This window comes from Bos grunniens, chromosome 10 (genome assembly GCF_055505025.1).
Source record: "Bos grunniens cultivar Pamir isolate PY7600 chromosome 10, Bosgru_T2T1.0, whole genome shotgun sequence".
NCBI lineage: Eukaryota > Metazoa > Chordata > Mammalia > Artiodactyla > Bovidae > Bos > Bos grunniens.
Window position 1 is genome coordinate 52297501 of NC_141174.1, and position 14850 is coordinate 52312350.

Here is a 14850-nt window from a genome sequence, read left to right on the forward strand (position 1 = left end):
AGAGAAAAAACTTTCTTTCCCTGGACTAAAAACCCACATTAAAAGAATGTGAAGGTATCGGATTATATAGCATACCTGAAATTATCTGCTTTGCATCTCACAACAAGGAGAGCAATTTGCTCTGCTTATGATTATAAGCAACCTCTCTTAATTGCCTTCACTGGACTTCCAAAGTGGACCAAAAAATACTCTAGAAGTGTGTGTGCCTTAAAATTAGAAAAATGCCCCAGTGGTCCCTAAGTCCAGCAGCCTACCACAATCCTCAAAGTACTTAAAGAAGTGCCCATGTCTGGTCTGTCTTAAGACCTGCTGAATCCTAGTCTCCAAGGACAGGGCCTAGAAATAATTTCTAACAAACCCCCTAGTTCTTATATTGCTGGTTGGGAATCCGCTAAACAAATGTAAAACAAAGTCAAGACAGACTTCACAGGAAACATCAATTCAAAGAGGAAATAATGTAATGTTTCTGTGTGCATCCAATATACAAATGGAAACATTTGCTAAAGTATCAAAGAAATGGAAAGAATGTTCAAGGTGAGGGGGGACTATTAATGATATACTAATAATTGGATTCAGAGACTATATTGCTATTCTTAGTCTGAAAGTTATTCTTCACTTAATAATGAATGGTGTTTTCAATTCACTTCAACTGATTCTAGCAAATTTAAAAATATCTCAGGCCTTATTTTGAGGGGAGACATCTCATAGAATAAGTAGTCACCCATTCCTTCTATCTCCCTACTTGCTAGTCTCAAAAAATTTCTTCTGGCTCTTAACACACTAGCTTTTGTTCCCTTATAACTGTTCAAGTTAATGTAACTGAAATGTTGCTCTGCCAACTTCACATGTATTTGCACTTTATAAAGGATAAAAATTTTAAATAGAAATCGTATGTGCATTTGTTTACCCAACAAGCACTAAATGCCTCCTCACGCTAAGGGCTGGCTGGGGCTGGAATGAGATGGGTCTCCTGGAATGAGGGGAGCCTACTGCACCAGGGGAGGTCAAATGCACTGATGCTGTGGTAACACTATGGAGATAGGGGTACAGTTTTAGGGATTGCTGAGCTTGAATTAGGAAGATTCCTAAAGAAATTCATAAGCTAAGTCAAGTCACACTACTTACATCTCAATGAGACAGGTTACAGTTAGCCAGGTAGGGGAGGGACAGAGAGAAGATGTGTGAGTAGGCAAGCATTAGAGGGTGCCGTTCCTGTCTAGAATGAATGGCTGATAAGACAATGAAGTTATGAAAATCCCCACTGGGTCCTACTTTCCTAGACCTGATTTTATGTGTGTGTGTGTGTGTATACATATACATATTATTAAGCTTGACTCCTATTTCAGAAGGTATAATCCAAGGGTAAAAAACACAGCGATAGTTAAATTTTTTTTTTTAATTCTAGAGTTATAAAGGATAGACATATAAGTGACTAAAAGAATCCGGAAGATGAGAAATAACACAAGTTCCAAGGAAGATTAGAAAGCAAACTAAAATTTTGCAGTTTTAGTTTGCCTATCTGAAGGTTTCCAGGGCTGGAGAGAAAGGGGTGATGATCTGTCAGAGCCTGTAGTGACACTGAAAAATATAAGCCTCAAGTACGTGCAATGGCTGAATGCATAAAATACAAAATCAAGCAGAAATGACTGAGCAAATGATAAAGATTCATTAACATCATGAGGATAAATAAGACTGACTTCTTCCAAATCAATTAGTATTGTCAAGCAGACAAAATTATCACCTAGAGTCTGCCAAGAAAATGGCCCCAGGGCAATGCTCATTGTGGCCCAGGCCTGATGCACTAGGAAGAACCCAGTGTTTAGTCTGAACATCAAGTTTGAACCCCAGCTCAGCTACTTGTTAGCTCTACAATCCCTTTTACTGTTACTACAGTAAAAGGAGTTAATTATTTATTAAAATAGATATTTTAATACATTACTCCTTAACAGTTAAAAAAATTTTTTTATGTGTGTTTCTTATTCAACAACTTCCCCTGTATTCCTCAGTGGAGGACAGGGAAGTCTGACATACTACAGGCCACAGGGTCATAAAGAGTCAGACACAGCTTAGCAACTGAACATTAATCCCCATTTTGCAGATGAAGTGACTGAGGCTTGCAGAAGTCACATACTTTCTACAGAACAGAATAACGAGTTTGCCCTGTGACTCAACACCAGAGATCTTCTCACTGTACCCCATTACCATGGGTGGTAACAGATGACTAACCAGACAAGCTGACATCTTCTGGCTCAGAGCAGCCAAGTGGACAGAGTATAACAGTGGAGCCAAGCAGCCCTGGCTTGGTACATGGCTTCGTCACATTTCAAATCTGAGATGCTTAACATGTTTCGTTACCTCTCAGACTCAGTTACCTGATCTGCAATAAAGGGGGTAATAATACCTAGTTTGTTGTTTAGTCGCTCATGTCCGACTCTTTGCAATCCCATGGACTGTAGCCCACCAGGCCCCTGTCCATGGGATTTCTCATGCAAGAACACTGGAGTGGGTTGCCATTTCCTTCTACAGGGGATCTTCCCGACCCAGGGATCAAACCCACGTCTCCTGCACTGGCAGGGGGATTCTTTACTGCTGAGCCACCAGCGGAAGCCCAAATATCTAGTTTCCTAGGTTGTAAATCAGAGAAGGCAATGGCACCCCACTCCAGTACTCTTGCCTGGAAAATCCCATGGACGGAGGGGCCTGGTGGGCTGCAGTCCATGGGGTCACTAGGAGTTGGACACGACTGAGCGACTTCATTTTCACTTTTCACTTTCATGCACTGGAGAAGGAAATGGCAACCCACTCCAGTGTTCTTGCCTGGAGAATCCCAGGGACGGGGGAGCCTGGTGGGCTGCCATCTATGGGGTCGCACAGAGTCGGACACGACTGAAGCGACTTAGCAGCAGCAGCAGGTTGTAAATGATACAAGTAAAGGATGTTAAGATACAAAGCAAGTACTTGAAAGGGGGTTACTATTATGGTTATAGATAATATATAAACTAGCTAATGAGCTGGGCTTCCTGAATAACACGCTTCAATTCAGGGTGGTAAGTAAGATTTTCAGGGAATCTGGGATAAAAGGGTAAACTTGAGCCACAGTTCTTCAAGACTGCAGACAGAGGGCAGTCCTCACACAGATCCTACAGTCAGGGTGTGAGATGACTGGGCCTCCCAAAGCCAGGCCAGAGGGACAGGGAGTTTCTAAGGATGCTGGTGCTGGGATAAACAAGAAATTGGAAAGAGTTCCAATGCTAACAATAAAAGGCTCCTGAAATACATCAAAGACAGGAAGACAGCTTGAGAATCCATGAGACACTTGATAGGGCTGAGGCAGACAGCAGAGATAAGACATAACTCAAATATTAGAAGTGATCTAATTTTCTAAAGTGTTTAAGTCTTTAATCTTTACTCCTGCAAATCTTAGGGATTGCAAACTCAAAATGTTTCTTGAAGCAGACATTGTCACTATTGAATCTAAGATTTTTGAACTGTCTCTTTTTCCTCTACGAAAATTCTCAAATTCAGCCACTAAATCTTATTGATGTGCCTTCAAAACATCTCTCATGTCTTTATTTGTTCTTTAAAAAATAGTTCTTTGTCACATGGTCAGGATACAATCTAACAAGACTTTGCAAACTGGTGTTGAATACATTAAGGACAGAATAAAAACAGCTGCTTAAGAGTATCTTAAGCAAAAATATTAGAAACTGGGGAATTTCCTGGTGATCCAGGGGTTAGGATGCTTTCACTGACACAGGCCTGGGTTTGAACCCCAGTCACAGAAGTCAGATCCTGCAAGCCTTACCATGTGGCAAAAAAAAAAAAAAGAAACTACACCAAATGCGATGCTCTTAGATCAACATCATATATATTTTTAATGCACCAGGGCAGCCGATGCAGGCCAAAAGTGATAGGAATTCACTTTTGATGGCAGCAGTAAAGCTGCCACATAAATATTCTCCAAGATCCCGTAAGTCTTTACAGAAGTCAGTTGGCAAAGGCTGCAGAAATGCCTCTGGCTACAGTGCCAAGGTCTAGCCTGATGATACAGAGATAGTAGAGAATAAGAGAAAAACCTGTCACTTTCCCTTCTCATCTCATATTATTTTATTAAATATATTTACATAGATGTCTCCAGTAGGTCCAAAGCTACCACAGGCATGACTCTAAAACACAAATCCAAATTCTGGATTCCAGAGCACAGAAGACTACTGGGCTAAGAAGATTTAGGTTGCTCATTTACTGGGTTCACAGGTGTCTGCCTATGTCTTCAGGTGCTCATCATTGACAAGGGTTGATACTAAGGGAGCTATTTGTAGCTTTCTGTTGGCACTGCCTGGGGTCCACATTCACTTTCTACTCCTTTATTCCTTCACAGGGTTATGGAAGGTCACACATCAATTTCCTCTTTGCCTTTCCAACTCAGGTCAGGTCCTCATCATCTTACATCTAGACCTCCATATTTGCTCAAGAGTCCATCTCTTTTCTACCCACAGACTCATCTTTGTGAACCAGCCTCCTGGGGTAGCACGTCTCTGTTCAGAGGCCTGCAAGACATCCCTGAGGCCCGAAAGCCTGTCCGTAGATTACCCAGCCTGTCATTCAAGGAGGTACATGTCACCCAATCAACCATATCTCCCCAAATCAACCAATCTTGTGTTACTACACAAATGCCATATGGCTGTCATACAGAAACAGAAGGGGGAGACCCAGTTCTGGCCCTCAAGTAATTTACAAGGACTATTCGTCAATGTAGATTTTCTTTAACCACCACACTGATGTCCTCCTCATGTTCTCCCCATTACATGGTTTGGGTTTCAGAATTTATCAAGCCATCAATGTTGTCTTCGTTCCACCCATCCTATATGGAAGACTCAACCCAAGTCCCAACACCTCTGTGACACTTTTGCTATTTATTTCAGTCCAAATCAATCTCTCCCTTTTCTAAATGCAAACAGCACTTAGAGCTAATTTCAAGCTTCAAAATGATAAACATGTATTATGTGCAACAGAGAAACATAAATTTCTAGTCAGCAAGGATTGAAAATCTACTGAAAATGAGTGCATGCAAATTTTAAAAAGTGATAATAATATTAACTAGGTGGTATAAAACTCCTAGTAGAGAACATAGGCAAGACATTCTCTGACATAAATTGTACCTATGTGTTCCTAGGTCAGTCTCTCAAGGCAATAGAAATAAAAGCAAAAAAAAAAAAATGTGACCTAATCAGACTTACAAGCTTTTGCACAGCAAAGGAAACCATAAATAAAACAAAAAGACTGGGGAAAAAATATTTGCAAACGATGTGATCAAAAAGGGATTAATCTTCAAAATATACAAACAGCTCATGCAGCTCAATGTTAAAAAAACCAAACAACCCAAATGAAAAATGGGCAGAAGACCTAAACAAACATGTCTCCAAAGAAGACATACAGATGGTCAACAGACATGTGAAAAGATGCTCATCGTTGCTAATTATTAGAGAAATGCAAATCAAAACTACAATGAGGTACCCCTTTCACACTGATCAGAATGGCCATCATTTAAAAAGGCTACAAATAACAAATGCTGGAGAGGGTGTGCAGAAAAAGGAACCTTCCTATACTGGTGGTGGGAATATAAATTGGTATAGCAACCACAGAGAAGAGTATGGAGGTAACCTAAAAAACTAAAAATAGAGTTGCCATATGATCCAGCAATCCTACTCCTGGATAGATATCCAGAGAAAACGATAATTCTAAAAGAAATGTGAACCCCTATGTTCTTAGCAGGACTATGGAAACAAGTATTCATCAACAGAATTGATAAAGAAGATGTGGCAAGTATGTATGTGAACACACACACACACAAACACACACACACACACACACACACACACAATGGCATATTACTCAGCCGTAAAAAAGGATGAAATAATGTGATTTGAAGCAACATGGATGGATCTAGAGATTACCATACTAAGTGAAGTCAGAAAGAGAATACTATATGATATCACTTATATGTGGACTCTGAAATATGACACAAATGAACATAGCTACGAAACAGAAACAGACTCACAGACACAGAGAACAGACGTGGTTGCCAAGAGGGAAGGGAGGTGGGGGCGGGAAATATCGGAGGTTTAGGGTTAATAGATGCAAACTGGTATAAATAGGATGGATAAACAATAAGGTCCTACTCTACAGCACAGGGAACTATATTCAATATCCTGTGATAAACCATAATGGAAAATAACATTTTTAAAAGGATATATTTTTTAATATCACTTTGCTGTAGAGCAGAAATGGACACAACATTGTAAACCAACTATACTTTAATTAAAAAACATATTAAATAGGTGGCAAAAATTAGGGGTATATGAACTGCTACTGAAATTCAAAGGATGAAGAAATCACTAGGTTGAAGTAGATGAGAACAGCCTTGGGTAGGAAAATAACTCCAGACGGGGAGAGTACTCTGGGCGAGAGACAGAAACAGCTCATAGAACTCAATATCAGAAAAACAGACAACCTGATTTAAAAAATGGGAAGAAGAACTGAATAGATGCTTTTCCAAAGAGGAAATGCAGATGGCCAACAGGAACATGAAAAGATGCTCCACATCACTAATCATCAGGGAAATGCAAATCAAAAACACAGTGAGATTTCACCTCACACCTGTCAGAATGGCCATCACCAAAAAGAACACAAATAACAAGTGTTGGCAAGGATGTGGAGAAAAGGGAACCCTCGTACCCTGCTGGTGGATATGGAGGTTGGTGCAACCACTGTGGAAAACAGTATAGAGATTTTTCAAAAAGCTAAAAATCAGATCAGATCACATCAGTCGCTCAGTCGTGTCCGACTCTTTGCAACCCCATGAATCGCAGCACGCCAGGCCTCCCTGTCCATCACCAACTCCCAGAGTTCACTCAGACTCACGTCCATCGAGTCAGTGATGCCATCCAGCCATCTCATCCTCTGTCGTCCCCTTCTCCTCCTGCCCCCAATCCCGCCCAGCATCAGAGTCTTTTCCAATGAGTCAACTCTTCGCATGAGGTGGCCAAAGTACTGGAGTTTCAGCTTTAGTATAACCCAGCAATTCCATAATTTCATTCCTGCGTGTGTATGTATACGTATGTATGTATATATGTGTGTGTGTGTATATATATGAAGTGAATTGAAGTGAAAGTCACTCAGTCATGTCTGACTCTTTGTGACCTCATGGACTATACAGTCCATGGAATTTTCTAGGCCAGAATACTGGAGTGGGTAGCCGTTCCCTTCTCCAGGGTATCTTCCTAATCCAGGGATCGAACCCAGGTCTCCCACATTGCAGGTGGATTCTTTACTAGCTGAGCCACGAGGGAAGCCCAAGAATACTGGAGTGGGTAGACTATCCCTTCTCCAGTGGATCTTCCCAACCCAGGAGTGTCTCCTGCATCACAGGCAGATTCTTTACCAGCTGAGCTACCAGGGAAACCATATATATATATAGAGAGAGAGAGAGAGAGAAGGGAATGGCAACCCACTCCAGTACTCTTGCCTGGAGAATCCCATGGATGGAGATAGATGCTTGGTGGGCCAACGGTCCATGGGGTCACTAATAGTGGGACACGACTGAGCAACTAACACACATATATCAATTAGAAAAAGATAAAAAGATGCATTGTATTCCAGTGTTTACTGAGCATTATTTAAAACTGCCAAGACACGGAAACAACCTAAGTGTCCGTCAACAGGTCAACAGATGAACGGATAAAGATGTGGTACACATACACAATGCAATACTACTCGGCTACACAAAAAGAATGACATTTTGTCTTTGCAACAACATGGATAGACTTGGAGAGCATCATGCTAAGTGAAATAAGTCACAGAGAGAAAGACAAATACTGTACAATCTCACTTACATGTGGAACCTAATAAATACAAAAAACTAAATGTAACAAAAAGAAACAGACTCACAAAGAGAACAAACTAGTAGATCAATGGGAAGTGGGGAGGGGAAAGATAGGGTAGGAGAATCAAGGGGTACCAACTGGTATGTATAAAGTAAGCTACAAGGATATACTGTACAATACAGGAATATAGCCAATATTTTATAGTAACTGCATAACCTTTAAATATTGTAAATCACTATATAATATACCTATATATGCTACTGCTAAGTCACTTTAGTCCTGTCCGACTCTGTGTGACCCCATAGACAGCAGCCCACCAGGCTCCCCCGTCCCTGGGATTCTCCAGGCAAGAACACTGGAGTGGGTTGCCATTTCCTTCTCCAATGCATGAAAGTGAAAAGTGAAAGTAAAGTTGCTCAGTCGTGTCTGACTCTTAGCAACCCCATGGACTGCAGCCTACCAGGCTCCTCCACCCATGGGATTTTCCAGTCAAGAGTACTGGAGTGGGGTGCCATTGCCTTCTCCGATACATATACATATATATATATATATATATATTACTGTACATCAACTATACTTCACCTTAAAAAAAAAAAAAAACTCAAAGCCAAGGCTTAGATGGAGGTCTCTGCTTGACAAAACAGCCTGTCTTCTTTCTTGATTTCTTTCTCTTAAAATTCAATTTGCTGGGACTTTTCTGGTGGTTCAGGGGTTAAGAATTCCATTGCTAATGCAGGGGACACGGGTTCTCTCCATGGTCTGGGAAGATTCTTCATGTCTTGGAACAACTAAGCCTGTGCGCCACAACTACTGAGCCTGTGCTCTAGAGCCTCCACGCTGCAACTGCGGAGTCCATGTGCCATAACTGCTGCAGCCCACGTGCCTAGAGCTGGGCTCAAGAGAAGTCACCACAATGAGAAGCCTGTGCACTGCGACTAGAGAGAAACCCCCGCCAGAGACGAGCCCATGCACAGCAATGAAGACCCGGTGCAGCCAAACATTTTTTTTAATAAATAAAATTCAATCTGTTACACTGACTTCTATCCAGAAACAGTCAGCTGCCAGTCCATCCTATCACTGCATTCACCTCTTTCGAAAACATAAGATTGGGAGGAACTGATAATACTGGTTCTATGTACAGCATCGTCCCATCTAAGAGTATGCATTTCATGGCTATCACTTTGTAATGTACAGAAATACTGAATCACTATGCTGTGCATCTGGATCTAACATAGTGCTGTGGGTCAATCACACTTCAACTTAAAAAAAATCGTAGGGGAGGGAGGTGGGACAGGGGTTCAGGATGGGGAACACATGTACACCCATGGCTGATTCATGTCAATGTACAGCAAAAACTACTACAATATTGTAAAGTAATTAGCCTCCAATTAAAATAATTAATTAAAAAAACATAAAATTTTTCTTGTTACTTGAATATAATTTTCTTTTCAAATACTTCTTTACTATAAATGTATCTGATCTTCATTTTCTTCTATAGCAAGATTTAAAAATGCATAAAATATGTATTGTCATGGAAATCCCAAATATTTCTCTCTAAAGTGAAATGCATTTAACAAAAAATATTTATATATATACATTATTTAATAAAATGTTTAATAAGTCAGACTTTTAAATAAATGAATAATTTATTTTAAAATTAAAAATAGATAAGTAAAAAATAAAGGGTATTCATTTCATCATGTGGATAAGGTCATATAGCAGGGAAATCGGAAGGTCAAAGTCTAAAAGGAACACCAGACAGATTAGATCATCATTAATTTTTAATTTTCTAATTAAATGATACTAAAAATTCCTAGTCTCTCCAGATATGGCAGAAGGCCTTTGCATAAGGAGCAGACTTCTTTTCCAGCCTCCAGGAAGGCTGGTTTTGTTTTCTGTTCACAAATGCATTCAGGCAGGCAGCACTGAACTCAACCCTGGTCGAACCCACACCCAGCTCTGCCATCTCATGGCTGCAAACTTGGGCTTCTCTACCCAGAACAGCATTCCTCTGCCTTCCAGTTCCCTGAGCATTATTTGGAAGAAAGAGTTCCAAAACCCCCAAACCTCAGAGACTTCAGAAGTCAATCAGTTCATTCACAAGGAAGAGAGGACCAGACAACTGTTAACTTTGCTGCCCAGGATCACAGAGCGGGTGAGAGTGAACCATGGCATGCCAGAGATAGCAAAGCTACTTTCTCAAAGCAGACAAAGCACAGCTCTTGGGTAATATAGAATTAACACAGAGAGAGGTCAGGCTTTTGGGAGGTAATACTAGGAGGTAGTTCTCTAGGGCCCTGAAACATCCTTCCTGACAGGAGAGTCTCTATTTGCCTGGGAGATTTGGGAACTGGACAAAGGTTTATGAAAAGAGCTTTGGAAAGCTGCATCTAAGTTGTGACTCCTGGAGGACATGGAGACTACACATATTAGCTCAAATCTTCAGGACGGGTGGAGGCTACAGGTCAGTCATGCAGGCAGCATATGACTGAGCCCAAATAAAACCTCTGGACACCAAAGGCCCAGGTGAACTTTCTAGTTGGCAATAGTATTGTCAGTTCCCACGCCATAACTGGAAGGACATAACACTGTCCATGGCTCCATGGGGGGAGGAAGCCTGGAAGCCCCACATTTGGACCCCTCCTAGACCTTGCCCTTGTGTCTCTACTTTTTCCTGCTTCTGCTTTGTATCCTTTTGCTCTAATAAAACTGTAACCATAAGTCCAGGGCTCTCATGACTTTTGTGAGTTGTTGCAGTAATGAAACCAAGGAGGTGGTGGGAACCTCGCAACTTGCAGCTGGTGTCTCATGGAGAATTGTGCCTTTCACATGTGAAGTCTGGCTTGACTTGGGCAGTTAACATCAGAGGTCAAAGCAGCTCCCTGTCCTGCCATCTCCTGTATCTCTGCCAGCACAGAGACTGCAGTAGAATTCCCTGGAGCAGGGCCTTCAAGTCTTTGCCGCTTGAACACTGAAAAGAAGGCTCCTAGAAGTGGCCACATGTCCTGCCTCAGAGCAAGTGTCTCCTGTAGGACCGACTAAGGAGATCCGAGAGAGGGAGAAAGGTGAACTAGGAAAAACGGAAGCAGCTCCGAACTGATGAAACTCATGCAACAAGACCATTCCCCTTCTTCTCATCTTACTAGGGGCCCAGGAGAAAGGAGAAAGGGCAAGGGAATATGTTAGAAAACTCAGCCTAATCCTCTCGCATTTAATTTGAGTCAAGAAAACATGTCCCACCTCTCTACTGGCCAGTGACTTCCACTTGGGAACAAACAGAAGCATTTCCAATTCAGCAACCAGACTCATCAACACACAAGTGTCCTTCCAGAAGGCTTAGCCGGAAGCTAATTAAGAATTTAGATCTAACTTTCAATTTACAGAAAATTGAAGGAATTAGAGAAATGAGACCATGAGGAAGCAACTGGACCAATCTAAAAGGTGTCTATAGGAAAACTGGGTTGTTCTCTTGACCAAGTCATTGGGGGGAAAAAAAATTGGGAGAAAGGAACTCTGGTAAGATTAAAAAAGTGACTCATTACCAAATGCAGCCAGTGTTCCTTGATTTGCATAAACTGGCAAGAAAGGACATGTTTGCAACAATTAGAGAAATTTAAATGTGGACTGTTTATTTATTATTTAGTTGTGATCATGGTATTGGGGCTAAGTTAGAAAACATTTTGAGATGCACATAGAAATATTTGGAGATAAAATATCATGACGTCTATATCTTAAAATGCCTCAGTATTCCCGTTTTATAGTTTTGACTTTGGAGCCATGTAAATCGTTTAAACAATTTTAAAACAAAATGAAAAATTTAAACTTCTAAAATGAAACACATGAACCTAACTGTAGGTCAAATTGGCATGTTAATGACACAGAAAAGTATTATGTTAAGTGACTTTTAAAATCCAACATTTTGACTGTACATCCTAAGGACAAAAAAGAACAAAGAAATTTTAAAGTGAAATAGTATTGCTACAAATAATGTTGGTATTGTTATCTTGGAGCATTAATAGAATTATTTATTTGCTTTACCCCATTATTTACTACGCAATATATCTTTTATAAATATACACTTATTTGAGTATAAGTATATACTTAATTATTTATTTATAATTTTATGCACAAACATAGTATAGTGCAAATAATTCTAACAGTGTCATCAGGAACCAAGGTTTTCAGAATAAGAGAAATGGCATCCAAATATAAAATCCAAATAAATAAAAACTCTATAATCTTACAAATGAACTGGACATTATCAGTGTGAATTGATGGTTCATGTTTTTCTTAAAAAGTTCATATTCCTTGCTTTTGTCCTCTGAGAAGAACAAGCAGCACCATTAACACACAGCAGTGAGCACTCTTCATCAGTAGACTGACGGTCTCTAAATACCGTTTCCCATTAAAATGAGCCAGGGCTTTCTGATGAAATGGCTGAACCTAAGGCTTGGCAGAAAATGTACAAGATAAGCCTGGAACATCTTATACAAGAAAACTATCAAAGACTACTGGAGTCACATCAAAGGGACAAAGGAGCCAATACAAAGGACTCTCATAAGCCAAAGGTAAGACTATTTGAACCTAAAAGAAAAACTGCAATGTAGTTAAACAGGTAAGGTATTTAAAACCCACCAGTATAGAATGATACTTAAAACACAAACATTATACTTTGGGAGTCTGCTAGGGCATCAACTTATTGTCTCAAAAATTAGTAAATGAAAATAACAAGTCAAGCTTTTTATCCAATTTTCCCATCTAGATTGTATTTTATGATAAACAAATGAGAACTCCAATTAATAAATTAATATAGAAGGAATACAATTAGAAACTTATTTTCCAACCATTAATTAAATGATTGTGAAATGAGAATTTATAATAGATGGACTCACTGGAAATCTGAACATCACAAAAAGTTAGCCAAACAGGCATTAAGTGCAAGGCATCAATGATGGAGCATTTTTGCTAAAAAATTGAAATTGAACCTAATCAAGCTTTCAAAGCCTGTCAATTTACAGGAAATATAGGGGATACTGCAAAGTCATGGGATGCAACTAGCTGTCATCAGACTGCAGAAAATTCTACAGGACAAACCTTTTTCTTTAACAAATAAACACCAAGAAAACAAAAAGAATAAGAGAGAAGTATTAACGATTATAAGACCTGAGAGACACACAGCTAAGTATGAAGCATGAGCCTTTGAAACCCAAATAAAAATAAATCAACTGTAAAAAAAAAAAAAGAATTTATAAGACAATCGTGGAATTGGAATACTGATAATATTAGATCATACTGAAGGAATTACTCATTTTTTTTCAGTTGTGATAAGAATGGTCTTTTAGAGGTATACCCTGAATTACTGACAAATTAAATTATTTTCTACCTAGGATTGAATCAAGTGGGGGCAGAGTGGAAGGACTAGGTAAAACAGGGTTGCTGCTAAGTCACTTCAGTCGTGTCTGACTCTGTGCGACCCCATAGACGGCAGCCCACCAGGCTCCCCCGTCCCTGGGATTCTCCAGGCAAGAATTCCGGAGTGGGTTGCCATTTCCTCCTCCAATGCATGAAAGTGAAAAGTGAAAGTGAAGTCGCTCAGTCGTGTCCAACTCTTAGCAACCCCATGGACTGCAGCCCACCAGGCTCCTCTGTCCATGGGATTTTCCAGGCAAGAGTACTGGAGTGGGGTGCCATTGCCTTCTCCGAAAACAGGGTTGGCCATATATTAATAAATGTATAAAGTAGATGACAGATACACAGGGCTTATTATAATACTTTTCATAATTTTGTGTATGCTTGTAAATTAAAAATAGGATTTTTTCCTTTATTTTTCATTAAAAAAAATTAAGAATTAAAAAATTAAAGCACTAAAAAGATGAACAAAATGTTAATAACTGCCAAGTTCTAAGTGATGGAAATACGGATTGCTTGTGTTTCCTGTATGTTTGAAAATGTTTGTAACAGTAAACAAAATTGTAAAAGCACTTCAAGCCAGCAAAGACTCAGAGCTGGGTCAGGTTAAAAGGACTGCGAAATATAGCTGTGGATGCCGAATGCTGGCTTTGACCAGTAATGCCTTCAGAAAATTAAAAGCAAATAACAACAACAACAAAAAAAACAAAAAAGTTCAAACTTGAAATATTAAGGAAAAAGGACCTAGAAAAAAGGACTCCAGCCGACAAAACAGTGACACATGCTTACTATACTTGTAACATAAAGGATCTCCAATTCAGAGTAAAACCACAATACAATCCAAAATGGGAGGGGAAGTGTCTTGAGATTTTTATTTCCGGGCCTGATGACAATCAGAGAAAGACTGAGCTAGAACCATGTGCCCTAAAGCCTTAATGCTTCAAGTGACATGGGTACAAAAAGCAACCTCGTGGAAGCTCGAAGCTTTATGATTTGAAGTTATAAAATACACCAAGGCAAAGCTAACAGGCTGCTTGTTACTCAGATACATTAACCAGACTCTGAAATGAGCAACTATTGCAAAAGCATCGCTCATTGACAGCATCCTATGTACAGCATGATCTTGTGTTCCCTGGACCCAAAAATGTTCTTTTCCATACCTGATGATGACACACTGGTTCTCTCTGTCAATTATCATATTTCTGTACATATTATCTGCAAGAGCATAGATATGTGGTGGGTTCTCATACTGTGCCTAGAAAAGCAAAACAAAACCATGGTCAGATAAAAGCAACACATTTCTTCTCTCGGCTTTGGAAATGAACATGCCATTGTATAGGCCTAAAGGCTGCGTAATACAAGAATCATAAAGTTGCCAAGGTCCTGAGGAGGTACACCCAACACAATGAAGACGGAAGGAATTTGGAAGGACTTTTCTGTAGGCCTATGAGTGATTCAGCCTTCAGACACGGCCCACGGTCTTCAGGTACTCCGACACCACGCCCTTCTACCCGCAGCACGCCTCTGCAGGCCACATTCCATTTCTAAAGGTCTCTGA

General features: G+C 40.0%; 1 protein-coding gene across 3 annotated transcripts in view; it reads right to left on the reverse strand.

Annotated features, from left to right (window-relative positions):
• MYO1E (myosin IE) overlaps positions 1-14850 on the reverse strand; it is a 220779-nt gene that overhangs the window by 91735 nt on the left and 114194 nt on the right. For all 3 annotated transcript variants that reach the window (XM_086321233.1, XM_086321234.1, XM_086321232.1), the window contains one exon: positions 14453-14547. In XM_086321233.1, coding sequence (XP_086177359.1) covers positions 14453-14547 — 95 coding nt within the window. The remainder of the gene's footprint in view (positions 1-14452; positions 14548-14850) is intronic.